This window comes from Spermophilus citellus (genome assembly GCF_964194105.1).
Source record: "Spermophilus citellus genome assembly, chromosome: 19".
Classification (NCBI taxonomy): domain Eukaryota; kingdom Metazoa; phylum Chordata; class Mammalia; order Rodentia; family Sciuridae; genus Spermophilus; species Spermophilus citellus.
This window is the reverse complement of record NC_138201.1, coordinates 18,496,707-18,524,371: the sequence shown is the minus strand read 5'-3', so window position 1 is coordinate 18,524,371 and position 27,665 is coordinate 18,496,707. Positions and strand designations below refer to the sequence as shown.

At 58.6% G+C, this 27,665-nt stretch overlaps 1 protein-coding gene across 6 annotated transcripts in view; it reads left to right on the top strand.

Moving 5' to 3' along the window:
• The first annotated feature begins 2,012 nt into the window (after window positions 1–2,012).
• The window catches only part of SLC6A6 (solute carrier family 6 member 6), a 53,133-nt gene continuing 27,480 nt past the window's right edge, over window positions 2,013–27,665 (top strand). The window contains exons 1-4 of one of the 6 annotated variants that reach the window (XM_081276215.1): window positions 2,013–2,109; window positions 10,179–10,222; window positions 25,526–25,761; window positions 27,107–27,241. In XM_081276215.1, the coding sequence (XP_081132341.1) occupies window positions 25,533–25,761; window positions 27,107–27,241 (364 nt within the window). In that variant the 5' untranslated portion in view covers window positions 2,013–2,109; window positions 10,179–10,222; window positions 25,526–25,532. Of the gene's footprint in view, window positions 2,110–2,172; window positions 2,194–10,178; window positions 10,223–19,828; window positions 19,948–25,521; window positions 25,762–26,509; window positions 26,645–27,106; window positions 27,242–27,665 lie in introns of those variants that run through there. The other 5 variants (XM_081276213.1, XM_081276214.1, XM_081276212.1 and 2 more) reach the window with 5 other exon arrangements.

Here is a 27,665-nt window from a genome sequence, read left to right as displayed (position 1 = left end):
GTTACGACGTGCTATAAAAAGGGCATGTTCAATCAGATAAATGCAGCCAGGCGTGGTGGCTTGGTGGCGTACACCTGGAGTCTCAGTCACTCGGGAGACGAAGGTATTAAGATGTTGCGTGAACCCAGGAGTTTGGGGCCAGCCTCGGGAACATATTCAGAACCCCCATCTCAAAAGGGAATAAATAGAATAAAACACAGCACCTGTTTGTTGAGCATCTACTACGAGCCAGACTTGTGACAAGCTCCTGGATTCAAAGGTGGGGGGGCAAGGACCAGATCCATCCCGATGGTCCCCAAGTGTGCACCTGGGGTCCCTAGAGAAGGGTACAGAAGGTACTGGGCGAGGGCCACGAGGGGACAGTGCATCGTGGTGTTGGCTAGAGCTGGTATTGCCACCAACCCAGGGGCTTGCTGAGGATGCCCAGGAGAGAGGTGCATAGAAGGAGGCAGAAAACGTTGGGGGATCAGAGAGGGAAAAGACTTTGCCATAGGTCACACAGCACCTCCTTGGTCCCTGCCGGGGTGTGGATGCGCAAGATGGTCTCTGAGGAGCAGCTCATTCAAATAAGAGCAGTAATAAGGGCGCAGTCTACGGCTCCATTTAAAAATAGTCGCATTAACTGACACTCGCTTGGCACTTCTTGGGTGCCAGGAGCGGTTTTGAGCTCTTTAAGTGGTTCAGCTTGCCTCTCCTCTGTCTTGGCAGCTGGGGGGAGATACTTGCCACCGTTTTTTGGTGTCTATTTTAGAGGAGGAAAAGCAAGGCACAGAGACTCTGAGTGATTTGCCCAGAGTCACACAGCCATGGCAAAGCTACGATTCTGGAACGTCACCTCCCTCCACAGCCCCCAGACCCTGGGGATGCAATCTGGGGAGGGGGGCACTTTGCTCTTTAGCCACATCCCCAGCCCTTTTGACTTCTTTTTTTTGTAAATTTTGACACAGGGTCCTGCTAAATTGCTCTGCCTGGACTAGAATTGGGAACCTTCCTGACTCGGACTCCAAAGTGGGTGGGCTTCCAGCCTGCGCTGCAGTGCTGTGCTATCCCAGTCACCAGGGCTGTCACAACCAGGACCTCAGGCCACCCTGGGGGGGTGGGGGGTGGAGGGGGGGTTACTGATGGTGCCCATTTTGCAAAGGCACAAACCCAGCCTGGTGACCCCATGGGATGGCTCCAGAGGACTCCCTGGAGGACAGGCCCCAGGTACTTTGGAACGTGGCCACCCCATGTGCTCCTCCCCCAATCCAGGTGCATGGGTGACAGGGGAAGGGCTTGGGGATCCTGGTTAGGAAAAGGGGACCCGGGTGGGGGGAGGGGAGCGAGGGATGGGGTGGGGGGGTCCTGGATCCCTTTTGGCTCTTCATCTGCAAGGGGCCAAAGGACAGGCTGAACCCCTTGGCACCCGCCAGCGTCCCCTGCGCGGTCGGAGGGTGTGTGCGCGCGCGCTCGGCGAGGCGAGCCCGGGCTCTTTGTGTGACCGAGCCCGTGCGCGCGTGCGTGCCTGCGAGCCTGTGTGTGTGCATGTGTGTGCGCGTGTGTGTCTGCGCGCGCGGGGCGGGGCTGAGCCTTGAGGCCCCGCCCCGTCCCCGCCCAGGTACCAGGCCGGCTCCACCAGGCCCCGCCCAGGCCCCGCCCAGGCACCGGGCCGGCCTCACCAGGCCCCGCCCAGGCCCCGCCCAGGCCCGGCCCCCATCCCGGCCGGGCCCCGCCCCGGCCCGGCCCGGCCCCGCCCTGGCCCCGCCCCGGCCCCGCCCCCGGCCCGGCCGAGCTGGTATTTTTCCACCCAGCAGGATGGGCGATGCTGAGCGCTGCCTGTGCAGACAACAGACACGCGAGGTCAGGAAGAAGCCGCTTATAAATTACCGCGTCCTCCGCACCGCGGCCAGCGCCGAGTCCCGGAGCCTGGCCACCGCCGCCGCCGCCGCCGCCGCCGCGCTCGGGTGGCCCAGTGCCCCGCGATCGGGAACCTCGAGCCCAGAGACGCCCCGAGGGACATCGCGGCGCACAGCCCGCCGAGGGGGCCGGGGACCGAGCCACCCGGGCAGCGCTCCTGACCACTGGAACCCGGGGCGCCGGCCGCCGAGCGCAGCGCGGAGGCCACCGCAGGTACCCGAGGGGACACGGAGCTGGGCGCGCACCGCCGTCCCCTGCCCCCCGGATCCCGCGCTCGGGCCACCTCCCCGTCTCCAGGTCCTGGCCGGTCCATGTCCATCCGAGGGAGGGACCCAGGGGGGTCGCCCGTCCCGCGGGGGGGGGGGGACGGTGTGATTGTCCCCACCCCCCAACCCCAGCCCAAAGGTCTCTCGGGCTCGCGGTGCGGCGGCAGGTGTGTGCGCGTCTGGGGGTCTGTCCGTCCGCCTCCGTCCCCGGGGTGGCGGTCCCCGGGATGGTGGTCCCCGTGGACCGAGGTGGCCGTTTCTCCATGTCGCCTGCATCGCGTGCACATGGGCGACCCAGTGCCGCGTGCCATTCTCCGGGTCTCCCGGGCTGCGCGCGCGCGTACCTGCGGGCGGTGTGTGGCTGTGGCTCCCGGGGACTTGTGCCCTCTGTCGCGCGCGGGTCCCCGTGAGCGTGAACCCGGGTGTGACCGTGTCTCCGAGGGAGTCCCTGGCCCTGCGCACGTGTGTGTGTGTGTGTCCCTGAGTGTGGTGGCTGGCTCCTGTGATCTGTGTCCCTGGGCTGTGCCTGGGAGGGTGTCCCCCCACCCCCCCACCCCGTGCCAAAAGGGGTTCGGTGGCCCGAACGGGTTCTGCAGGGCGGGGACCGCATGGGAAGGAGAGGTGACCAGGAGGCATGGCTTGACCGCGCTGCCTCTGTGTGTGTGTGTGTGCAGGTGGCCCTGAGTGGCGGGACCCAGGCCCCGGCAGGGACAGCCAGGCGACCGCGGGCAGCGCCCGTGGGGCACATCTCGCTCAGGCTTCCCCTTCCTCCTGCGGGTTCCTCTTTTGCTTTGGAGGCTCACAGCCCCTCCCACTAGGGAGGCTGCCCAGGGGGGGACTCTGGGGGGGACCACCTCCCCGTCCCCTGCCCCAGACCTTCTGGAAGGGGAACTGCAGGCCACCCTCCGTCCCTCTTGGATACCCAGAGGGAGGTGTGTGCTGGGCAGGGCCACCGGCTTGGCTATTTTGGTCACTGCCCCGGCTCCTGCCAGATCCCAGCCTCCCCCAGGACCAGCCTGGCCCCCATTTCCTGCCTGGGGACATAAATCAACTCAGCAGCCACCCAACACCTTCCACGGAGGGGTCTGGGGATTCGGGGGCTCCCTTTGGACTTGAGCAAATCAGGGCCCTGAATCAATGTCACCCAGGGAGGTCTTTGTAAAATGAAAAAAAAAAAAAAAAGAATTTTATTTAATTAATTAATTTATGTTTTTTGGTGGCTTCCAGGGAGGGGACCTGGTCCAGCGTCTCCCAGCCAGAAGGAGTTTATTTTTAAGGGAGAGAGCGGGGAGCGCTTAGCAACCGCCTGTCTCCCTCAACCAGGGACCGGGGAGTCACCCGGGGAGCCACCGTGGGGTGGGCGTGAGGAGGTGGCCATGGTGGGGGTGGGGAAGGCTTGTCACCTGGGTGATGTTTCAGGCAGGTTCCAGGGCCACCCGAGGACCCCAGGCTGACAATCCACAGCCCTGTGGGACTGGCAGAATGGCCAGAGGCTGTGTCCCCCCCCCCATGGTTCTGCCTGCTCTTGACCTTGGGCCACCTTGGCTGGACCTCGGTTTCCTCATCTGGAAAGTGGGCGTGGCCTGCGGCCCCCTGGGCAGGTGAAGCCCAGGATCCCAGAGGCCGCCGGCAGCTGGGCTCTGGGCAGCTGAGCTGGGCTCTGTCTCCATGGTGACCTTGGGTGAGTCTCTCTTTGAACCTCAGCTGGACCGTCCAGGCAGCCAGGACACCCACGGGCCAGCCCCACGCCTCCTTGAGGGGATTGGGGGAGATGAGGCGCCCTAAGCTGTGGTAAGCTGCAAAGCCCAGCTGGGCCGCAGAGCTGACGATTAGTGGGTGTCACGAGCGCTCCAGGGTGGCTGTGGTATGTGGCCAGGGCCACCGTGCCCTCTTGAGCGCTTGTCCTTTGGGGACACCCTGGCACGGCTGCCTCTCCCAATTTTCCTCTCCTCATCCTGAGCCATCCAGGGCCACCTCTGCTGGGCAGAGTCCCGAGACCCTGAGGGGTCGCTGTGCCCATTTCACAGATGGGCCAACTGAGACCCACCTAGAAGACTTTGTCTTTGTGGGACGGTGGCAGATTGGGAGCTGTGGTCACTGACTTCCTGGCAAGTGGAGGCTGAAGTAGGGCACCCCCAGTCCTCAGGGCTGGCCGGGGAGTGAATGGGACCCACGGGGACATCACTTTAGGTACCCGATTCTTTTCTCTGTGCCTTCTCAGGGAGCCCTGGTTCTATTCCATTCCTGGGGCCACCCTCAGCCTCCCGAGAGGCGCTCTGGGCTGTGGATACTCTGTTTTCCAACCCAGTTTGTCCTTCTGTCCATCTGTCAGGGGACTTGGGAGCTGTTCCTTCTCCACAAGTCTTTCCAAAGATCCCGGATGATAAAACACTGTGAGCAAGAGCCAGGTTCTTTTTTGGGGGGGTGGGGTACCAGAGGTCCAATTCAGAGGCTTTCAACCTCTGAACCCCATCCTCAGCTCTTTTTTTCGTATTTTATTTAGAGACAGGGTCTCCCTGAGCTGCTTAGACTCTAAGTGGCTGAGGCTGGCCTCCAACTAGTGATCCTCCTGCCCCAGCCTCCTGAGCTGCTGGGATGACAGGTGTGCGTCACCGTGCCCGGCCCCTGATTCTCTGGGGGCTGTATCTCACTTTTCCACATTGGCCAACCTGCCCTGGTCAACGGCTTTGGTTTGACTCCATGGCTTCTGGGGAGGAGCTCTGGTTCTGGAAATGCCCAGCAGGACCTTGCTAAGGTGCTGAGGCTGGCCTCCACCTTATGATCCTCCTCCTTCAGCCTCCATCCAGGGTTAGATTCCGCAGAAGCCAGATGGTCGAGGAACCCGAGGGCTGGCTGGCTGGGCCTGGGGCTGTATTCTGAGGTCAGCAGGGAGACAAACAGGATTTGGGGACAGCAGGACTGAAGCCAGTCCAGCCTGGAGAGCCCTCATGGTGAGAACGAGGCTGCTGGGGTTCCAGGAGTCGCAGGGTGGCCCAGCCATGGGTTAGGGTACAAAGCGTCTTCTGTGCCAGCGAGTCTTGCCTAAGAATTTCTGGAAACATGGGGGAGTGGCCGTCCTGGGAGTCCCAGGGTGACTTATGGGCTTCTCCTCCCGCCTCACCTGGGCAATGGCTGCCTTGGGAAATCCGAGCTGAGGCTTGGGCTCGGGTTGGGGCTTAGGAGCAGGAATTTGCTTTTCTGTTTCTAGAAACAAATCACCTAAAACAAAGGGCCCCGGGGTGTGGCTCAGGCTGGAGGAGGGGCAGCTGCCCTAACTGTCCCCAGGTCAGAAGAATGGCCTGGGCCTCTCATCCCAGGAGCTGGGGAGGCTGAGGCAGGAGGATCGCGGGTTCCAAGCCAGCCTCAGCAACAGCGAGGCCCTGAGCCACTCAGCGAGACCCTGTCTCTAAATAAAATGCAAAATAGGGCTGGGGAGGGGACTCAGGGGTGGAGTGGCCCTGGGTTCAATCCCTGGTACCAAAAAAAAAAAAAAAAAATTAAAAACTAAGCCACATGGTGGTGTGAGCACACACCTGTTGTCCCAGTTACTGGGGAGGCTGAGGCAGGAGGATCGTGAGAAGCTCATGTTCCCCAGTCCTTATTATTATTATTATTATTATTATTATTATTATTATTATTAATTTTGAGACAGGGTCTAAGTGGCTTAGAGCCTCCCTAAGTGGCTGAGGCTGGCCTCCAACTTGTGATCCTCCTGCCTCAGCCTCCCCGGTCGCTGGGATGACAGGTGTGCGTCACCAAGCCCCAGTTCAGGCCCTTTTATTATTATTATTATTATTATTATTATTTTATTTTGAGACAGGGTCTTGCAAAGAATGGCCCAGGCTGGCCTCCAACTTGCGATCCTCACGCCCCGGCTAGGAACCCACATTGACTATCCCTTCTTCCCGTGGAAGTTCTGCACCTGAGCTCATCAGATAAATGACTTAGGACAGGGTAGAAGGACCACAGACGGCAGAGTCCCCTCCATGCCTCAGCCCGTCTCTGTCCCACTGGCTCTACCGCCAGTATTTATTGAGCACCTATTGCACGCCAGGCGTAAAGAAAATGGTCCCTGTGCTCAGCCTCACTGGAGGAGGGAGTATATACCAAGAGGTCTATCAGGAGGAGGTTAATGAACAATCCAGGTGATGACGCCAAGGGTGGGCAAACAGGACCCGGGGACAGGTGTGACCAAGAGGGGTCCGTTCGACGGTGGAGCGTGGGCACCGTGAGTGAGGTCATGCAGTCAACCTGCCCACCCACTTTCCGGAGCAGGAGGCTGAGGTCTGAGGGACACATTTATCAGCAGGGGAAGATAAAGCCCTCAAAAGAAGCACTGTTCCCAGGTGGGGTTAGGTAAGAGTCCCCTCCGCAAGGGGCACAGGGGAGGGCGTCCTGAATCCAAGAATCCAAGATGGGGCCGGGCCTGGCCTATAATCCCAGCAGCTTGGGAGGCCGAGGCAGGAGGATCGTAAGGTGGAGGCCAGCCTTAGCCATTTAGAGAGGCCTTAAGCAACTGAAGCCAGACCCTGTCTCAAAATTAAAAATATCAAAAAGGCCGGGGACGTGGCTCCTGGGACGGGCCCGAGGAGGGGCCTTCTGCAAGTCCCGTTGCCATGGTGACTTGTCACAGTAAAAGTGCCAAGTGAGTCACTGCCACCGTCCTCTTTCCAGCGGAAAGTCCTCCACCCGAGGTTGCCAGTTGCTGGGGGGTGGGGAGTGCGGTGGCTTGGGTCTGGGCCGAGTCATGCTCCTTGGGTGCTGCCGGAAGGGGGAGGTCCCCAGGGCCCCGCCCTCTGGCTCAGGGCTGATAGGCACCTTCATTTAGTTCTGCAGGCCCATGTCACCAAAGCCCTCCTGGGCAGCCACCGTGTCCCCTCGCTGTGGCCTCCGGGAGCCAACTTCTCAAAACACCACACTCCTGCTCAAGAGCCTTCTGTGGCTCCCTAGTGCTTTGTGGAATAGAGCTCGGGAGGCTGAGGCAGGAGGATTGCAAGGTGGAGGCCAGCTTGAACAACTTGATCCACCGGATGCAGGGCACACTGAGGACTGGGGACAGAAGCCACAGTGTCCATCATAGGGATCGGGCCTGTAGTAGGTGCTCAGCACAGACATTGAGGATATCAGCCTCCCTGACTCCCAAAAGGAGGCCCGTGGTTTGGACTTCTTTTTTTTGGGGGGGGGGAGGGGTGCCAGAGGTTGAACCCAGGGACATTGAACCACGGAGTCCCTGTCCCCAGCCCCTTTTTATTTATTTATTTTTTATTTGGAGATCGAGTCTCGCTCAGCTGCTTTGGGCCTCACTCAATAATTGAGGCTGGCCTCCAAAGGTGCGATCCTCTTGCCTCAGCCTCCCCAGGCGCCGAGTTTACAGCGTGTGCCACCCGCCGTGCCTGGCACCAGCGGGTCCTTATATGTCGTTGTGCCAGGCCGCGGTGATGTGGCTGTTGAACAAAACGGACCAACACCCTCCTGGAGTTGGGGTTAATGAGTAACCGCGGAAGCCCTTTGGAAAATCCAAAGAGTCATTATTGGGCCCGAGGACTCCAGGGTTTGAATGCCTCTCGGGTCTCTGACTTGCTGTGTGACCTCGTGGTCTCCCTTGCCCTCTCTGGTCCTCGCCGGCCGAGACCACACAGATGGGGTTAGAAGACTCCCGAGCGCTTGGGCGCAGAGACCCCTCTGTGGGGGTGCAGGTCACCGCGTCCCCCTGGGTCCACTTGGAGGGTACCGTTGTCCTACGGGTTTTTCCAGGTGTCCTAAGGCCACTTTGGGTGCGGATTTTTCTGAGCTGAGGTGTAGCCTCCAGGTTTTAGGAAAATACAGGAATTTATGTGGGTTTTTCTGCCAGGATTAGTAGAAGATTCGAGATGAGAACGAACCTTCAAAAGGAAAAAAGAGAAAAAATGAGCCCCCAGCTCCTTCCCACAGGTACCCGGGGATCTATTTCTGTCCTGAGGCGTCTCTTGTGCCTCCCACAGAAGTGCTCCGGAGCCACCACCCTGTACCCCTGGTCCCACTTGGTTCTATAAACTGATTCTTATTAGGGCTGGGTCCTCAACCCAGGAGCTGAGCCATTTTTAAATGTTTTATTTCTTTTAATTTTTAATTTGGAGACAGGATCTTGCTCAGTTGTCGAGGCTGGCCTCCCAATTTGCGATCCTCCTGCCTCAGCCTCCCGAGCCGCTGGGATGGCAGACGTGCACCACCGCGCCCCGACTGTTGGTTTTGCTTTGCAAAATGACTTGAGGCCACAGTGGGAGGTGTTGCGTGGACCCCCTCCTGTCCCCGCCCTGCCTCGAGCATGCACACCGTGGGTGGTGCGGAGCGGCACAGTACCCCTTTGGTGCTGTGCCCTGTCCTGAAGCGCCCGGGGCTGGGCATGGGACACCCATCCTATTCAGGCAGGTTGGACACGGATGTCCTGCTTCCAGGGAGTTCAAGGTCATGACTCTGGGCAGCAGACAAGGGAGAGAGAGGAATGTCTGTGCTGTGCAACTTCAACCCTTCAGCCTAGAGTCTCTGGTCGGGCTGCTTGGTGCTTGTGGATTTGCTTTCGGCGCGAGGGGTGCAGGAGGCAGGTCGAGGCCCCACGGTGGCCTCCTGCTGAACGTCCCCCAGCTCCAGGGCAGCCCGGGGACTGGCTTCTGCCTTAGGTCCTAGCAGCACAGGACGATTTCTGTCTTTGAACATCAAAGATTGAGCCTTGTGCAGAGTGGAACAAAGACTGTTCTGGAAAGACCCAAATCTGTCACCAGGAAGGCCCTTTCCCCTATATTTATTACCTGGACCGTGACCGAGTTCCCAACCAGGATGGATGGCCCCTCGCCAGGCAGAGATGTGGGACCCGTGTCCCTTCTCACCTCCACTGGGGACTCACCAGTAGTTTATTTGACAATTATTAATTTTTTTGTCACCGGGGGTTGAACCCAGGGAGCTCTTCACCACTCGGCCGCGCCCCCAGAACCCCCTTTTTTATTTACAGCCAGGGTCTCCCGGAGTTGCTTGGGGTCTCACTAAGTGGCTGAGGCTGGCCTCCAACTTGCGATCCTCCTGCCTCAGCCTCCCCAGTCTCTGGGATGACAGGGTGGGCACCACCTTGTCCAGCCTGTTATTCTATTTCCTTCACCCTTCAGGGTCGTCCCCCAAACAGTGGCAGGGACACAGCCGGGGGGGGGGGCTGGTTGGAAATGCAGGATCTCGGGGCCTGACCTGCTCCTTGGGGTTGGGATTTTGGGGTTGAGGCTGGAAGATCTCTGGAGTCCAGGAGGCCGAGTCTCCACCGCAAAATGGAAAATAAATCAATGCACAAACGCACCCAGATATACGGGGGGGGGGGTCCCAATCTGTCATGGAAAACCCCGAGGCCCCCAGCTGAGGGCAGGTTGCTGGCCCAAGGTCACCAGGCTGGAGCTGGCACAGTCCGGTCCCCTGGGCTCGCGCCACCTTGGAAAGGATGCGGGTGGGAAGCCTCTTACGAGCCCAAGTGTCCCCGATCCAAGAGCCGCGGGAGGCTTTTCCCAGCAGCCAAGTCGGATGTCAATCAGGGGCCAACCTGGAGCCGGCCAGGCCCTTGCAGACAGCCAGTGTCCCCAGGCAGCCTGTCGGGTCAAGGCCCCGCAGCGGGATTGGATGTCAGCCCAAGGGCCTGGGGTGAGGAGCTATTTGGAGGCTGTTCCCAGTTCTTGGAAGATCAGCAGGAAAATTTGTGGAGTCCAAGGATTGAACCCAGGGGCGCTTCACCCCTGAGCCCTGTCCCCAGCCCTTTTTCGATTTTATTTAGGGACAGGGTCTCCCTGAGTGGCTCAGGGCCTGGCTAAATTTCTGAGGCTGGCCTCCACCTTGCGATCCTCCTGCCTCAGCCTCCCCAGCTGCTGGGATGACAGGCGCACCCCCCGCCCCTGCCCACCTGCGCACACACCTGTTGAGCCACACCTGTGGTTTTCCCGGTCCCTGTCCCTTGGGGGTTTGGTGTCCCTGGGCGCTCACAGTCTCTCTTTCTCTTCTCTGCCGTAGGTGCAAGACCAGAACCACAGTCCCTTCTGAGGAGGCTCCGAAATGTAAGTAGCTCTTGACACCCCCCCTCCGTGGAGCTGCTGCCTCCCCTGGGGCAGGGATGACCCCCATCTGGGGGGGACCTCAGGGCCTCCCCCAGCCTCAAGGAGAAAACAGACTCCTGACAACCCAGGACTTGGTTCATGTCACCTGGAGGTGGCCTGTCTCCTGTGTGCCTGCCCGGCCTGCCTGCGCTGGCCTCTCTCGGGGACAGCTTTGCCTGCGTCTGGTGGGGAGGGACAGAGCTTTGCTGAGTTGATCCTGGAAGTGGGGGCCACCAGCTGGGCTGCAGTGGCCCACGGCTGGAATCCCAGAGAGTTGGAGGCTGAGGCAGGAGGATCACAAGTTGGAGGCCAGCCTCAGCCACTTAGCAAAATAAAATAGAAAAAGGGCTGGGGACGGGGCTCAGGGGTTAAGCGCCTCGCCTTCAATCCCCAGTACCCACCCCCCAAAAAAAGGGGGAACCAGTCGGTCCAAGGCACAGGGTGAGCTGGGGCACTCGGGCTCTGGTCCCAATTCTGTCTGGTCAGGGGTGGAGATTAGAGATGGTGGGTCACATGCATAATAACAATAATAATAATAATAATAATAAATAATTAGTACTTTAATAATAATGATAATCATAATAATAAAATAGTAATAATAATTTACTCAAATAATAATATCAATAATAATAATTATCTCTGATCTGTTTGTTAAACTTTTTGGTTGGGGTGGTGTGGCAGATCTAAGCCAGGACACGTTAAATAGGACATTGAACCACAGAGACAGGGTCTCACTCAATTGCTGAGTCTGGCCTCCAGCTTTTGATCCTCCTGCCTCAGCCTCTAGTGGCTGGGATTACAGCCATGGGCCCCTGTTCCCCATTAAACTTCTTAAAAACTTAAACTTTTTTTTTTTTTGGAACTGAACCCAGAAGTATTGGACCCCAGAGCCCCATCCCGGGTCCTTTGCATTTTTTATCTTGAGTTGCTCAGGGCCTCACTAAGTGGCTGAGGCTGGCCTCCAACTTGCGATCCTCATGCCTCGGCCTCCACAGCTGCTGCGATGACAGGTGCAGGCCACCAAAGCTCGGCCCCACTTAAACTTTCTATTGGAAAAAAAAATATATTGCAAACTTTCAGAGACATTGCCAGAGATTGGCTGGCAACACCTGACACCCCCTCACTTCGATGTCCTTACACTTAATATTAACTATATTCCTTTTGTCCCCTCTGTCCTTAGTTCTATAAAAATAGTCACATGCATTTTTTTTTCTTTTGTTGGGTTTGTTTTGCTTTTGCTGAATCACTGGGGCGGAAGGCAGCTCCCTCTTGACCCCAGTTCCCCCAGGTATTTCGAAAGAGCAAGGGCCATTGTGTGGATTATCAGGCCACAGCTCTGATAGCTAATCTATAGGCCCTGGTGACACTCCGTGGATGGCATTTGTTTGCTGGCTTTTCGGTCAGGATCACACTGGTGTCTCTAGAAGCCGTTGAATGGATAGATTCTTCCTCTTTGGGCCGATTTATTAACTGATTTTCAACCTCGGAAAATCGAAAATCCCTTAATTCTGGCATTCAGTGAAAAATATATCTTGTAATATAGACTCCCCAAAACTCTGAAGCTCGGGTTTCTTGTCTGATCCTCTTTGGTGTTTCCCCGGGTGGCTTCTGTCATTAATTTATGTTTTATTTAGAGACAGGGTCTCGCTGAGTTGCTTAGGGCCTCGCTAAGTGGCTGAGGCTGGCCTCCAGTTTGCCATCCTCCTGCCTCAGCCTCCCGAGCGGCTGGGACGCACAGGCATAGCTCCTGGCTCCTCCCTTTTTTGGGGTAGACATCCCAGCTGAGTGAGTCCGACGCTGACTGACGGAAGGACCCCCCAACCCGGGTGCCTCACCCCGTAGTGCCAATCTACAGATGGGGAAACTGAGGCCCAGAGAGGCGAAGTGACCTCTCCCAGGTTTGCCAACGGCTGTGAAGAGGTGGAATCCGGTGCATCTGACCCGGGTACCCACAGGGTGCGGCACTGTCCCCAAAGCCTCAGGCCAGGAGCAGACTCCAAGTCCAGCCCCTTCCCCCTCCCTGACGGGGGCCTATCTGCCAGTTAATGAGTAGCCACGGGCCTTGGGAAAGAGCCCTCTCCCAAGAGGCTGGACCGTGTCCAGGATGAAGTAGGTGCGCGTGGGCGGGGCGGGCGGCTTTATTGGCCATAATCAGAGGTGGCCGGTGGCGAGAGCCTTTTGGAGACTTGTTCGGGGGGTGCCCACTTGGGAAGCCCATTTTGCAGAAGAGACCACTGAGGCTTAGAGCGGCTTAGAGGTGTTTGACACCTCCTCCATGCAGTGCTCCGAGATTGCTCTCTTTTTTTTGGGGGGGGTACTGGGCCTTGAACCCAGGGGTGCTGAACCCCTGAACCCTGTCCCCAGCCCTATTTTGCATTTTATTTAGAGACAGGGTCTCCCTGAGTTGCTTAGGGCCTCGCTTTGGCTGAGGCTGGCTTTGAACTCGTGATCCTCCTGCCTGGGCCTCCCGAGGAGCTGCTGGTAGTGACTGGGAGTTGAACCAGGGACATTAAACCACTCACTGAGCCACATCCCCAGCGCTTTTGATTTGGAGACAAGAGTTTTGCTAAGTCGCTGAGGCTGGCCTCCACCTTGAGATCTTCCTGCCCCAGCCTCCCAAGGGTGACCAGTGTGGGCCACTGCGCCCGGCTTCATAAGGCAGTTTTTTACTGAACTCGGGTGACAGGGAAGCAAATTGGGGCTCAAGGGGGACAGCTACAGAGCTCCAAGCCGCGTGTCAGGACGGGGAGCCCGGGTTTCAGTGCGGTTATCCAGATGCCACGAGATGGGGGCCTCACAAAGAGCAGGAGAGGCAGGTGCCTCTCTTCTGGCCCAACCTGTGTGACAGGAAAGCTCGGGTCTCCTTGAGGACACCCCCCGGGGGTATCTTCCGTGGTGGCTGTTAGTCCTGGCAAGAGTCTAAGGGGAATATTTTCTTTCTTAAGGACAGAAATTCCGTTTAGAAATTGCCAGAGGCGTTCAGAGACCAGAGTTGCCCACTGTCAGAATGGGAGAGCATCGGGAGGCCGAGGCAGGAGGATCTCAGGTTCAAGGCCAGCCTCAGCAAAAGCGAGGCCCTAAGCAACTCAGCGAGACCCTGTCTCAAAATTAAAAATAAAAAGGGCTGGGGACGGGGGCTCAGTGATGAAGCGCCCCTGCGTGGATCCCCAGAAAGAAAAGGAAAATAAGTTCCCGTGTCCCCACGGGGTCTTGTCCTGTTTAGGGAAAGCAGTAGCCTTGGCCCAGCTCACCATATAACTGGCCCACCCTTCATGGCACCTACACGGGATTTTGGGTGGTACTTCTTCTTGGGGAGGGCATACTGGGTACTGAACTGGGGGGCCCTCGACCCCTGAGCCCCGTCCCCAGCCCTATTTTGTATCTTATCTAGAGACAGGGTCTCCCTGAGTTGCTTAGGGCCTCCCTTTGGCTGAGGCTGACTTTGAACTCCTCGAGATCCTCCTGCCTCAGCCTCCCGAGCCACCTGGAGGATTTACTGGGTCAGAGACACCCACAGAGCTCTGGAATTTGAAAAGCACAAGTGCAAACATTTCTGTGTCTCAATCACGGTCATACTAAAGTGTTCTCAGGGTGACTTAAGTGACATTTACTCATTCAAACCCTCGACGTGTCTCTTACCCTACAAGAGGCAAAACCGGAGTCACCGTCTCTGGGCTGAGTGACGCCCGTGTGGCCCAGCCTGCTGGACGTTTCTGGGTCATCTCAGCTTCATGGGGTGAGGACCTTTGGCCTTTCCAGGCATTGAGAAGCGTCCCATTGTCACCTCTCTCTCTGCCAGCTCCGTTGAGTGAGGTGAAGTCTCAGGGGGAGTATTTGATGGCGGGGGAAGTTTGGGGGAACTCTGTGCCACCAAAAATTGAGAATCGAAAGTGCCCCCACAGTCATCCTGAAGTGGTGGACTTTGCCTGTGGTGGCCCTTGGGGACCTGAAGGTGACCTGCTCCCTGTTTAGTCTGAGCGCTCCGCAGGGAGGAGGACAAGCACTGTGTCACCCAGCCAGGTCCCCAGTCCTTGGTGAGGAGGATGCTTTGGACACACAGTGTTGCAAAATGTTGCCAGATGTTCTGAGTGACAGCAGGCTGTGCGGTGGGCACAGGAAGGGCACCCTGGGAAGCGGAAGTGCTCTGTCAAGGCCTGGCCGAGAGCCAAAGTGCGTGGGGAACTTCTGCAAGCTAATTTGGGCGTGGTCTGGCCGGATGGGGCGTGGCCTGGCGGGACTGGGCGTGGCCTGGCAGGACTGGGCGTGGCCTGGTTGGATGGGGTTGGCTCTTGTCAGTTGGGGGAGAGTCGGGTTAGATGGGGCGTGCCCTTGGCGGGGCTGGGCGGGGCCTGGATGGATGGGGTGTGGCCTGGATGGATGGGGCGTGCCCTTGTCAGTTGGGGGAGAGCCTGGTTGGATGGGGCGTGCCCCTGGCATGAGTGGGCGTGGCCTAACCGGAGTGGCTGTGGCTTGGTCTGATGGGGCGTGGTCTTGCCAGTTGGGAGAGAGCCTGGTTGGATGGGGCGTGACCCTGGCAGGACTGGGCGTGGCCTGGACAGACTGGGCGTGGCTTGGTCGGATGGGGCATGGTCTTGTCAGTTGGGGGAGACCCATATTGGATGGGGCGTGCCCCTGGCAGGACTGGGCGTGGCCTAACAGGACTGGGCGTGGCTTCATCAGATGGGGCGTGGTCTTGTCAGTTGGAGGCGAGACAGGTTGGACGGGGCGTGCCCCTGGCAGGACTGGGCGTGGCCTGGACAGGCTGGGCGTGGCTTGGTCGGATGGGGCGTGGTCTTGTCAGTTGGGGGAGACCCATATTGGATGGGGCGTGCCCCTGGTGGGATGGGGCGTGGCCTGGCATGAATGGGCGTGGCCTGGCGAGACTGGGCGTGGCCTGGCGAGACTGGGCGTGGTCTGGTGGGATGGGGCATACCCTCATCAGTTGGGGGAGACCAGGTCAGATAGGGCGTGGCCTGGCTGGCTGGGGAGTGGCCTGCATTCTGGGGAGGAGGGTGGAGCTGAGCAGGTGGTCTTGTTGGGTGACCTCAGATGTCACACCCAGTGATTGGTCTTGACTCATTTTGTGGACCCAGCCCCTCGGAACCAGAAGTCCTCATTTCCTGGTCCCAAGTGTCCCTTCAAGGCAGCGACCGATGTCTCCTGGTTGTCTGGACACCTGTCCTCTGCCCTCACCCAGACACGGCTGCAGGAGAATCGAAGGCGTGGCCACAGGTCCCCGGAGGAGAGCCACTCTAATGAGATGGCTAACCTACTTTGCAGACTCACGTGGTTTGGGGAGCGCCTGAGGTGCCTTGGGAGGGAGGGGACCGCAGTGCCACCGCCAGAGGCCCCTCTGCAGAATGTGCCTGTTTGACCACAGGGCACCCAACGGAGAAAGCGCGTTGACCTGGTATTGTCCCTTGGTGACCCACCTCCAAGCCGGGGTGTTTGATTTCCTCTCTTCCCAGGGCTTAGCTGGGTGCTAAAGAAGGGCCACCGTCCGGATTTGTCCTGCAAACACATGAAATAAAAGACATCTGATCGTCCCCGGGGGGTGAGGCCGTGTCCAGTTTCCCCGGGGAGCAAATCCGATTGTGCACTGAGGCGCTACCTCCAGCTTTCTCACGTGTCTTTGGAGAGAGCCCATTTCACAGATGGTGGAACTGAGGCTCCGAGGGGGAAGCCACATTCCTGAGGTCACCGCCTGCAGCTGGCAAGTGACTCATTGGCTTCCCACTAAAATCTTAAGAGCTGCAGGCCAGGCGGAGGTGACAGAGACAGGCGGAGGTGACAGAGACAGGCGGATCTACGTGGCACGGTCTCCAAAGGAGGCTGCTGTGGAATTCAAGGAGAAAACTGGGGAGGCCAGGAGGCTGCCTCCTCTCCAGTGACAGTGTCAGGGAGGAATTAATATAGGACTCGACCATCAGGGGGGCCAGAGGAGCTGATTGACCAAATAAATAATAGGAGTCAATTAAAAAGAATGGATTTCTTGGCTATTTATAGAGATGGCCTAAATCGCAGGTATCCTTTGTGCCCGAGGAGGAAAAGGAGACTTTTTTTCCCATAGCCCAGCCTGTGCACAGGGTGGGGGAGCTGATGAAGCCCTGTGGTGGCTCAAGAGTGACAGTTCAAGTCGGCTCTGGGGACGCATGCCCCTAATTCTAGCAGTTTGGGAGTCTGAGACAGGAGGATGGCGACTTCAAAGCCAGCCTCAGCAATGTAGCGTGGCCCTAAGCAACTCAGCGAGACCCTGTCTCTAAATAAAATATAAAGTAGGGCTGGGGATGGGGCTCAGTGGTTAAGCACCCCTGGTTCAATCTCTGGTACTCCAAGGAGGGCTAGGGGACAGCTGGGGACACAGGAAGGGAGGGAGGCTGTGGCTCTGTCTTTGGAGGCTGTGGAACAGGAGAAAACCCTGGGGTTCAGTCCCTTTCCCTGGTTAGTTGGGGAGATTAGCCACACCTCTGTACTGGAGCCAACTAATTACTCTAAAGAGGCTGAGTTTAAATGGCTGGGGGAGGAAAATCTCTTCCCTAGCCTGAGGGGTAGTTAGTTGTCACAGCAGGGGTCTTGGAGAAAAATTAAATGGGAAAGCACTGGATTATTAGCACGTGGCCTCTGGCTGTCACCTCTGCAGCTATTGCCCCTGCCATCTAGCCCATGAAGATGGGAGCCATCGGCAATGCTGTTGGTTGGATCCCCAGCACCATAAAAAAATAATAATAATTAATTAAAAATTTAAAAAATAAATAAAATAGTAGCAATTCCGTTTACTCCTGCATCAGGTTGTAGGGGCGGAGTTAGTGGCATCAAAGGACAGGACCAGGCTATGCCCCAGACCTCGGTTCTGTCTAGGATTCTGGAGTCCATTCATTGATTGCTGCCTGTGCAAACTTGAGCAGATCACCCAACATCTCTGAACTGCCAAGTGGGGTGCACCTGCCAAGTGGGGTGCACCTGCCAAGTGGGGTGCAGTCTCTTGCCTTCTAGGTGAGACTGACTGGGATTGAGGGCGCTGGGGTCGTAGAGCCTGCAGCACCTGCTACTCAGCCCTGGGAGCCAGTATTGGCCGCCTGGGATTTCTTGGCTGCTCCTGATTGGCTGCCTGGGATTGGCTTCTCAGGATTGGCTGCCCGGGATTGGCTTCCTGGGATTGGCTGCTCAGAATTGGCTTCTCAGGATTGGCTGCCTGAGATTGGCTGCCCAGGATTGGCTGCTCAGGATTGGCTTCCCAGGATTGGCTGCCAGGATTGGCTGCCCGGGATTGGCTGTCCAGGATTGGCTGACCGGGATTGGCTGTCCAGGATTGGCTGACCGGGATTGGCTGCTCAGGATTGGCTTCCCAGGATTGGCTGCTCATGATTGGCTGCCCGGGATTGGCTGTCCAGGATTGGCTGACCGGGATTGGCTGCCCATTTAGAGAATTTTGCATAATTTAAAGACTTTTCGAAACGCCCCTTTTGTCCCCTAAGACCTTTAAGACGATGATGCTATGAAGACAGTGACCTTTGGAATGAATTCGGAGATAAGTGAGCAGCTATCCTCAGGGACAAATGACTTCAGAAGAAAACTCTGAAGGCTGAGTCACAAGCGGCTCCTGCCTAGTACAGTGCCAGATCCACAGTGTTAGGTGCAGTTCGTGTCATTTCAATCCCATCATCTTGGAATTAGGAAAATAACTGTCGCTATAACAGTGACAGTGATAAACCAGGGTCCTCAGCCCATCTGGAACAGGGCTCTAGAACATTCTGCAATCTGTGACCACCAGAGAAAGGAGGGAGGATTAGAGTTGAGGAAGGAGCCGTCATCCACCAAGAATGGTGGGTGGCTTCCAAGGAACCCCCCTCTCCTTTTATGTGTGTGCCTAGGCCTGGGGACCAAACCCAGAGCATCCCACATGCTAAATGATCTACCATCATACTACACCCCCCAGCCCTTTTTTAAAAAAAAAAAAAAAGTTTTTCATTTTGAGACCTAAGTGGTGGAGGCCGGCCTCCAATTTGCCATCCTCCTGCCTCAGCCTCCCGAGGAGTGGCTGGCACCTAAGCATCCTTCATGAGAGCTGAATTTTTCTGGGAAAAAAAGAAGTGCAGACATTCTGTGCCACTGTGGAAGACGCACTGTGACCTCATGGCCAAAATATCTTCAGGCATAGAACCAAGGTGTGGGCTATCCCCTGCCCTCCCCGGCCTGGTCTGTCCTGAGACTCCCTCCCTCCCTTCCGTAAGTCACCTTGGCTCGGCCCCTCCTGTTCCCATCTGCCCCCCCACCCCCAGAGCCTCTTGTGTGACTCATGTCCTGTGAGGTCACCAACAGCTGTGGTTACCTGGGAAATGGGGTTCCGAGGAGGAGAAGAGTCTTTCTGGAAGGCGGGGAGGGTGCAGGGGACAGACATGGGAGTGCCTGGGGGCTTCCTGCTTCCTGGGGACCCGAGGGGCAAGGGGGTCTTCCTTGGAGGGCACCAGGGTCCCCACGCTGAGGACCTGCCCAGCTCGCCCCCTTCCCCGGACCACCAATGGGAACCTCTCTTCTCCCACCTCCTCAGCCTCTCCTAAGCCAGTCCCTAAGCGGACCCAAGGTAGGTTGCTGGTGCACAGGGCGTGGCAGGGTTGTCCCCAAGGAGGGATCTGGGGACAACTCTAGAGTGTCTTGGCCTGGGAAAGAGGACTTGAGCTGACCCTAGGAAACCCCAACTGTTCTAGGGAGCCCCAGAGAGGAACCCCCAACAGGAGAGGCTGAGGCTTTTTATTCAGACTCCAACCACCTCCTCCTCCTCTGCCACCCGGGCCTCGGTTTTCCCATCTGGGAAAGGGAACAACACGAGCCCAGAGGACGGAGGGGGCTTTCGCGGTCTCCTTCAAGCTCACCCTTGAGGGGTGTGGACTGGCAAATTTTAGCTTTACCACCTCCTGGGGACTTTTATTTTTTTTTTACATTTGCTGAGGCTGGCCTCCAACTTTCGATCCTCCTGCCTCGGCCTCCCGAGTCGCCGGGAATGACAGGCGTGGGCCACCCGGTTTGGCTCTTGAGGGAACTGTCTCCCGTCCCCTCCCCAAAACCAGGAAGAGGGGGTGGTCAGCAGGTTTCCACATCTGTGCTCAGATCCACCAACTCAGGGGACCCATGTCACCCTTCAGTCAAGTTTAATGGCAGAGACAGCAGGTCCCCTCCCCCCACATGGCCCCTGTAGCTGAGGAGGCCAAGAGCCAGGGAGGCCCAGGGAGAAGCAGCTGAATGGAGGACCGGGCTGTTGAGTCCCAGTCTTAGCGCTGAGACACCATCTGGGACCCTGGAGATGCTCTTCAGGGCTGTGGCTGAGGGTCGAGGCTGAGGGTCGAGGCTGCTACTAGGTTTAGGGAGACTTTTTGGGGGAGGAACCAGGGATTGAACCCAGGGTCCCTCGGCCACCGAGGCCCCCTCCCCAGCCCTATTTTGCATTTTATTTAGAGACAGGGTCTGGAGCAGGGAGTGGGTCCCCAGCTGTGGCTCCTGGTGACAGAGTTGGGGACACCCAGTCCTGAGTTGGCTCCTGGTGTGGATTTTAACGCTCGGTTTTTCTTGCAGCCGAGCAGTAGCTGCAATTAGGCTCCATCTTAGAAAAGGCTGGAAGTCACCCGCTGTCACCGCCCCGACACCAACATCCGCTGACCCGACAGACTTAGACATGAGTTCCATCTACCCAGGTTTGCACCAAGGGCTTGCGCCTCAGCCTCTGGCGCCTACTGTATACCACCTGGTGGGGGATGTTTGTGGGGACGGTCCCCTCCAGGTTTCTGCTCTGGGAGAAGAGCCCTTGCCAGGCCTGCTGGTGCGGGCTGCGGAGGAGGCCGGCCTCCCAATGGCTGTCTTGTCACGGGGTCTGCTCTTGGGGACAGAGCTGCGTTCCTCCATCTCTGGGAACCGAACCCCTGAGCCCCGTCCCCAGCCCTTTTGGTGTTTTATTGAGAGTCAGGGTCTCCCTGAGTTGCTTAGGGCCTCCCTAAGTGGCTGAGGCTGGCCTCCAACTTGCGATCCTCCTGCCTCAGCCTCCCCAGGGGCTGGGATGACCGCCGTGCGCCACTGTATGCGACTCTCTTGGGGGAACTGTGCTCAGACACTTCTGCAGGTTTCAGGTGACCAGAAACCTGGCTTCCGGATCAGGGTGACGGAGGGGAGGCCCACTTCTGAGGGTGGAGGCGGGCAGGAAGGCTGCTGGCCGATGCGTCCAGCCCTGGGAGCGTCCCCTGCTGCGCCCACTGCCCAGATGGTCACACTGAGGCCGAGGCCCCGGAGCAGGGACTGGTTGCCACAGAGCTGTGGCTTCCTGCAGAGCCCTGGTGACAGAGTCGGGGACACCCGGTTCTGAGTGGGCACCGGGGCCCTAGCCACACCCTTGTGACTTGTGTCACCCAGGGCCCTTCTTGGTGTGTGTGTAGAGCCAGGGAGGGGCCGCCACCGGGGGTTTGCTCTTCTAGGCGAGGTGACAGGAGGCCAGGTGACAAATCTGCAGAGCTTAAAAAAGCGGAAGTCCCAGGACATGGCCTCTTTATGCCCTGGCTGCTGGGCCTCAGGAGCCGTCCACCCCTCCCCGCCCCCACCCACGTCCCACAAAGCCAGGCTCCGCCCCGGGGCTGGGGGAGGGGAGGGGGTGGCACTGCTGGGGACAGGAGGTGACAGCTAGCTCCGTGGGGGGGAGCCTGTTGCCCGCTGACTCACTGCCTGGGCGGTGGGGGAAGGGCATGCAGATCCCTGTCACCTGTCCCCAAACCTCAGCCTCCAAAGCACACCCCCCCCCCCAGGCCATCCCAGGGAGGCCCAGTCTGGAGGCCGCTGTTCCAGAAGCTTCCAGTGTGCAGAATCCTCAGGTGGGTCTGGCCCGTGGGACCCACAGGTCCCCAAGCACCTGGACCCGGGGGAGGGGGGGACACGATGCCCCTCCCCCTCTCCACATGGCCTCCTTTATCCTCCTCCGGCTCCAGCCTCTGTTACCCAATGTGGAGTCTGGGTCTGACCCTGGGGTAGAGGCTCGCCCTTCCTCTAGAGGCCAGGCCCCTGAGAATGTCACCCTGAGGTCCCTTTGAAACCTGCCCTGGGTGGCCTGGGAGCGGATGGGGAACCTCCCGTCCTTGTCCTGAACTTGGCCAGTGCTCTTCCTGGTCCTTTAATAAAACCGCGTCCCCCCCTCCCTGCCCCCACCCCCCTCTCTGGCCATGGTGGGGGGGGGCAGGAAGTGACCCCCTGTTCCCAGCCCGGTGTGTGTGACCATGGTGTCACCCAGGGCATTGCTCAGGAGTGGACGAGGGAGCTGTGTTCTGGGCCCAGGGAGGTCTCCTTCATACTGTCACCAGGGGGAGGTCCTCGGCCGAGGACAGGGACTCCCAGTGACTCGTCCCAAGCGGGTCCCTGTCCAGGGGCCTCAGCTAAGGATGAGACAAGACTGAGGGATGGGAATTAAATGATCAGAAAATCCCACAAAAGCCCCAGGAGAACCCTTAAAAACCCCCTCTCAGGCCGGGCACCGGGCCCACACCTGTCCTCCCAGTGGAGGCTGAGGCAGGAGGATCGCACGTTGGAGGCCAGCCTCAGCCATGGAGTGAGGCCCTGGTCGGTGATAAAACAGAAAAACGGGCTGGGTCTGGGGTTCAGGGGTTCAGTGCCCCTGGGTTCAATCCCTGGGACCAAAACCAAAACCAAAAAACCTGGTTTCCCGGATGAACTTGGCTCAGAAGAGGCCACCCGGGTGTTGGTTAGCCTTTGCCCAGAAATAGATGACCAAAGGCTACTGACCGCATGATTCCACTCAATGATTAAATCTTTCTTTTTTTTGGTACCGGGCATTGAACCCAGGGCCACTCCACCCCTGGGCCCCGTCCCCAGCCCTATTTTGCATTTTATTTAGAGACAAGGTCTCCCTGAGTGGCTCAGGGCCTCGCTTTGGCTGAGGCTGGCCTCCAACTCTCGATCCTCAGCCTTCCGAGCCTCTGGGATGACAGGCGTGCGCCACGGCGCCCTGCCCTCTCCCTCTCTCTCTCTCTCTCTCTCTCTCTCTCTCTCTTTTTTAATAATAAATTTTAGGATTGAATCCAGTGGCTTTCTACCCCCCCCCCCCAGCAATATCCCCAGCCCCTTATGATTTTATTTGGAGACAGGGTCTCTGCTAAATGGCTGAGGCTGGCCTTGAACTTTGGATCCTCCTGCCTCAGCCTCCAGGGGCTGGATGGCAGGACTGCACCCCCCCACACTTGGCTCTTAAAAGGCCCCTCCGGACGCGGCTCATCGTATTCACTGATTGGCGCTTGTTAGACACTTAAGTGGGGCCAGGGATTGGAACCTGGGGAGGGTCGGGTGGCAGACATTAGGGACGGGCCCCAGGGGCCTCCTCCTTGATCATGTAGCTCACCCCCCTGATCTCCCCATCAGGTCACGGGGCCCTTCACTTCCCTATTTGCCCTTGAACCCAGTTCCCTAATTTGTCATTTGGTCTGTGGCTTGAAGCTGCCTTCTTTATTTTTTATTTTATTTTTATTTTTTTTTATTTCTGGTCCCAGGGATTGAACCCAGGGGCCCTCAACCCCTGAGCCCTGTCCCCAGCCCTTTTTAAATTTTATTTAGAGACAGGGTCTCCCTGAGCTGCTGAGGGCCTCCCTTTGGCTGAGGCTGGCTTTGAACTCGCGATCCTCCTGCCTCAGCCTCCTGAGCTGCTGGGATGACAGGCGTGGGCCCCGGCGCTCAGCTCCCCGATGCTTTTAACATAAGAATATTTGGGGATGGCTCAGGAAACTGTCATTATAAGCAGCTTTTGGCCCAGAGTGGCTACTCGACCGTCTGATGCTGGTTAACAATTTGGGGACCAAAGGACTATTTTACAAACCCCCGTGTGGCCTGCCCTGGGTTGCATCTGGCCAAAGCTTGACCAGGTGATCTGCTGCCAAGTGGGCCTTCAGGCACGGCTGGATCTGGCCGCCATCCCTGGAACCGAGACACGGCGAGGGTTTTGAGTCGGGCCAAGTGGGAGGCGTCCTCCCAGAGCGCCTGGGTCAGGGCCACCACGATGGCTTGTGGCTGTCAAAACCAAAGAGGAAGCTCTTAAAATGAGGAATTATGTATCTCGGCCGCTACAGAATCACCCTGGGCACGGGGCCAGGAAAAACAGCTCATGTCGGCAGGAAAATCGACCGTCGGACGCCGGCAGAGGGGACCCGTGCCCGTGGCCGGACACTCACGGCCCCGAGGGGTGCCCTTGCTGGAGTGTCCCGGAGAGTGGCCTCATTGGGAATCCATAAGAGATGGGCGGAGGCCCGGCAGCCAGGGTGTCACGTGAGGTCAAGCCGGGCCATCTGAGAGGGACAGGGAAGGCCTGGGTGTTCTTGCACTACCAGCTCAGCTCAGTGACCTCAGAGCATCTGGAGCTTGCTGATGTCACCCAGAGTCGCATGAAGAAGCCTTTCCATGCTGGTAAAGATTAGAGCAGTCAGATCCCAGCAGCTGGCACCGAAGTCCTTGACCAGAGAGGTTGACTCACTTGCCTGAGGTCACCCAGCAGGGGGAAGGAGCTCCCGGCTTTGGGATCAAGGCTGACACTCTGGGATTCCTTATGGGGACAAGCCAGCGTCCCAGGGACAAAGGGATCTGGCTCTGCTGCAGTTGGTTGAGGTTGTGGAGGACAGATGGGGGGTGGGTAAGGAGCTGTGGGGAGCTGGGGGCTGCCTGGGCCCAGAGCTGGGTGGTCGCCATGGCAACCGGGGTTGGGCGCCAGAAGCTGAGCCAGCAGGTGTCCTTGGAAGGGTGGGGACTCCAGGGGCCTCCTGAATGAGCCTCCTGCGTCTGCATTTGAAGGACCCTTGTTGGGGGGGGGCAGGACCAGCCCCAGTGAGGGGGGGGCAGAAGCAGGGTCCTCCAGCTCCTGGTTGCAGATGGCAGTGGGATCCTTCCCCAGGAGCAGGGAGGACCCCACAGAGCCCTGCAGGTGACAGCCACCTGCCCTGTCCCTTCAACACCCCCCTGGCCCCCCCACCACCCTGGTTCAGCCCCAGGCAGCCCGACCGGGGTGGGGGGGCCCTGGCCATGGAAAGAACTAGAATCTTGGTTCCATAGGAAACCAGAGGGAACCCAAGGGGCTCGGGGAATTCCAGTTACCGCTCTCCCCCAAGTTTCTAGAAGGTTCTCTGCTGGTGTGAGAAGTCAGTCCTGCAGCCCAGAGATGGAGGGAGGACTCTCGGGCTCCCCACCAGCCACCAGCCCTGGCTCCTGGGGGGAACCAGCCTTTGCTGGGCACGGGGACCCACGCCTATCATCCCAGCGGCTGGGGAGGCTGAGGCAGGAGGATCGTGAGTTGGAGGCCAGCCTCAGCCAAAGCCAGGCCCTGAGCCGCTCAGGGAGGCGCTGTCTCTAAATAAAATGCAAAACAGGGCTGGGGACGGGGCTCAGGGGTCAAGTGCAATCTCTGAGTTCAATCCCCTGTACCCACTGTCCCCCCCTAAAAAGGGTGGACGTGGCCGTCTGGGTCAGGAGGGAGGGAGGCCCAGACATCCTCCCATTATGGGCCCACCCAGCCGGCCCACAATGAGCTGTCCCGATAAGCATCGGGGGCCGCGGGGCTCCGCTGGAACAATAGTGGCCTTTGGGGCTATTTTTACAGTGGCCTGGCCCCGCCGGGCCCCTGAGGGACAAGGCAGAGAAAGGCCTTGCGGATGCCCCACCAGACGGAGGAAGGGCCCGGTGGGCTGCCCGGGGCTGCGTGTCGCCAGACAGGGAAACAATCGGGGTCCCCCACCCCAGCCAGGGACAGGAAGAGGTGGGTCTCGCTGTCTCCTGGTGTCCCTGGGGCCGGGCCTGCTCGCCCAAGTCCTCGGGCCACCCCCCCTGGCCTGCTGCGTCACCCCCAGAGCTGGGGTCTTGTGCTCCGAGCGCCAGGTGACCTGCAGACACCTGGGAACCACTGATCCCATGGTTGCTGCCTGATGCCCTACTGTGTGCCTGCCAGGGGCACCCCAGGACGGGCTCCTCTTGTCCCCAGGGGTGACTATATTTTATGCTTTGGGTACTCAGGATGGAACCCAGGGGACACCCCACCCCTGAGCCCCGTCCCCAGCCCTGTTTTGCATTTTATTTAGAGACAGGGTCTCCCTGAGTGGCTGAGGGCCTGGCTTTGGCTGAGGCTGGCCTCCAACTTTCGATCCTCCTGGCTCAGCCTCCAAAATTAGCATCAGGCCGTCCTGCGACCCCCAGGGCCCACCGCATCGGCCTCACCTTTTGGTCCCATTGTGTCCCCTGCCTAGAAAGTGATTCGATGGCCACCAAAGAGAAGTTGCAGTGTCTGAAGGACTTCCACAAGGATATCTTGAAGCCGTCTCCCGGGAAAAGCCCCGGCACCCGGCCCGAGGATGAGGCCGAGGGCAAGCCCCCACAGCGGGAGAAGTGGGCCAGCAAGATCGACTTTGTGCTGTCCGTTGCTGGTGGCTTCGTGGGCTTGGGCAACGTGTGGCGATTCCCGTACCTCTGCTATAAAAATGGTGGAGGTGAGTCCAGGGTGGGAGTTGACCCAAGGGGAGGCGTGAAGGCTGCTGCCCGAGGGTCGGGGTGCCTTCTCTCTGCACCCTGATTTTCCTTCCCCGGTCACCCTGTCCCACCCCTGGCCCCAGCTCACCATAGAGACAGGAGAAGAGCGTGACTGAGAATCAGGGTGGCCCTGTTCTGTCCCGAGTCTTGCTGTGTTACCTTGAGGTGCCTCACACCCTCTCTGATCCTCTAGTCTCTGAAAAGGTGGAATAAAGTTGAATATTCACACTTGCCCTTTGTAAACCCCCCTGGATTTATTGCTCCCCATTTTATCTCTCCTTGACGTTCGCTTTTTTTGGGGGAAAGGGGTACTGGGGAGAGAACTTGGGGACATTCGGCCACTAAGCCCCGTCCCCAGCCTTATTTTGCATTTTATTTAGAGACAGGGTCTCACTGAGTTGCTCAAGCAACTTTGGCTGAGGCTGGCCTCCAACTCGCGATCCTCCTGCCTCGGCCTCCCGAGCCGCTGGGATGCCAGGCGTGGGCCATGTGGTTGGGGTGTTTTTTTGTTTTGTTTTGTTTTAATCCTGCCTGGCGAAGGAGGTGCCAATGTCCTGTGGCCACCCCGCCCCCCGGCCCCGAGGTTTTAGGGACTTGGAGAGAGAGCTTGGGTAGGTCGGAATTTGCTCAAGCCTGGCCCCGTGCCACCTGTCCTTAGGAAGCCACCCTTTTTGGGGACTTTTCCCTTAGAGCCTGGTTTCTTAACCTTTCGTAGGTCTCAGGCCCCTGGGGGACTGTGATGAGGGCCCCAGACGCTCCTCAGAACCAAGCACCCACCCTAGACCCAAGTTGCCCACAGTTTCAAAGGGTTTATGGAACCCACTGAAGCCATTAGTGACGCAGGTAGGACCCGTGTCCCCCAGCTGTGCCCCGCCTCCATTCCCTGGCACCCCCTCCCCACCCCCTGCCCCCCCCCCACCAGCTGGAGAAGAAGCCACCCTGGGGTTTCTCATGGCGGCCGAGATCCTTCTAGATCTTTCCAGCTGCTTCTCTGGGCATGGCAGGTGTCGGAGAGGGTCTTGCAGGTGGAACAGTCCCTACTGAGACAGGCAAGCCCGTAGGTGCAGCTCAAGCAAAGGCCCTGTGGCTCCAAGGACTGGGTGCCGATCTGGAGATGGCTGGGGTGGGGGGGGGCACGCGGGAGAGTCTGGCCCTTGTCCCCCCTGACCCCCTCCCCCTGTCACTCATTCTCTCTCTCTCTCAGATTCTGGTGGCCGGGAGGGGTCGGGAGTGAGCACCTTGGGTGCCGCTCACGGTCAGAGCCACAGCCTTCACGCTCGGTCCCTTCTGCCTGCCCCCTGACAGGTGCCTTTCTCATCCCGTATTTCATCTTCCTGTTTGGGAGCGGCCTGCCCGTGTTCTTCCTGGAGGTCATTATCGGCCAGTACACCTCGGAAGGGGGCATCACCTGCTGGGAGAAGATCTGCCCCCTGTTTTCCGGTGAGTGTGGGGGTCCCTGTGCTGGGCCGGTTTTTATTGAGCAGCTACTGTGCCCCAGGTCCATGGGACGTGCCTGTGGCTGATGCAAGTCAGGAAGGAGCCAGTCGGGACAGCAGATGGGGGTGCTCCTGCTGTGGCCCCTGAGGGGAGGGGACACGGGCCTCGCACACAGTGGCGGCTCAGGGAGTCCCACCCGGCTGCTAGGAAGAGAAGATGGCGTGGCCCCTCCAGGGGGGTTCTCCACCGGGCAGGATGGCGACTGGCCCAGCCACCCATAGACCTCTATTCTACCATCCTGTGTGCCATGAACCAATGATCCAATGACCAATAATAATACTGATTGATAGATGATCGATGATTCACTAATGCGGTCAGGCAGTCAGTTTGCATTCATCTACCCGTCCACCCACTCAGCTCACCACTG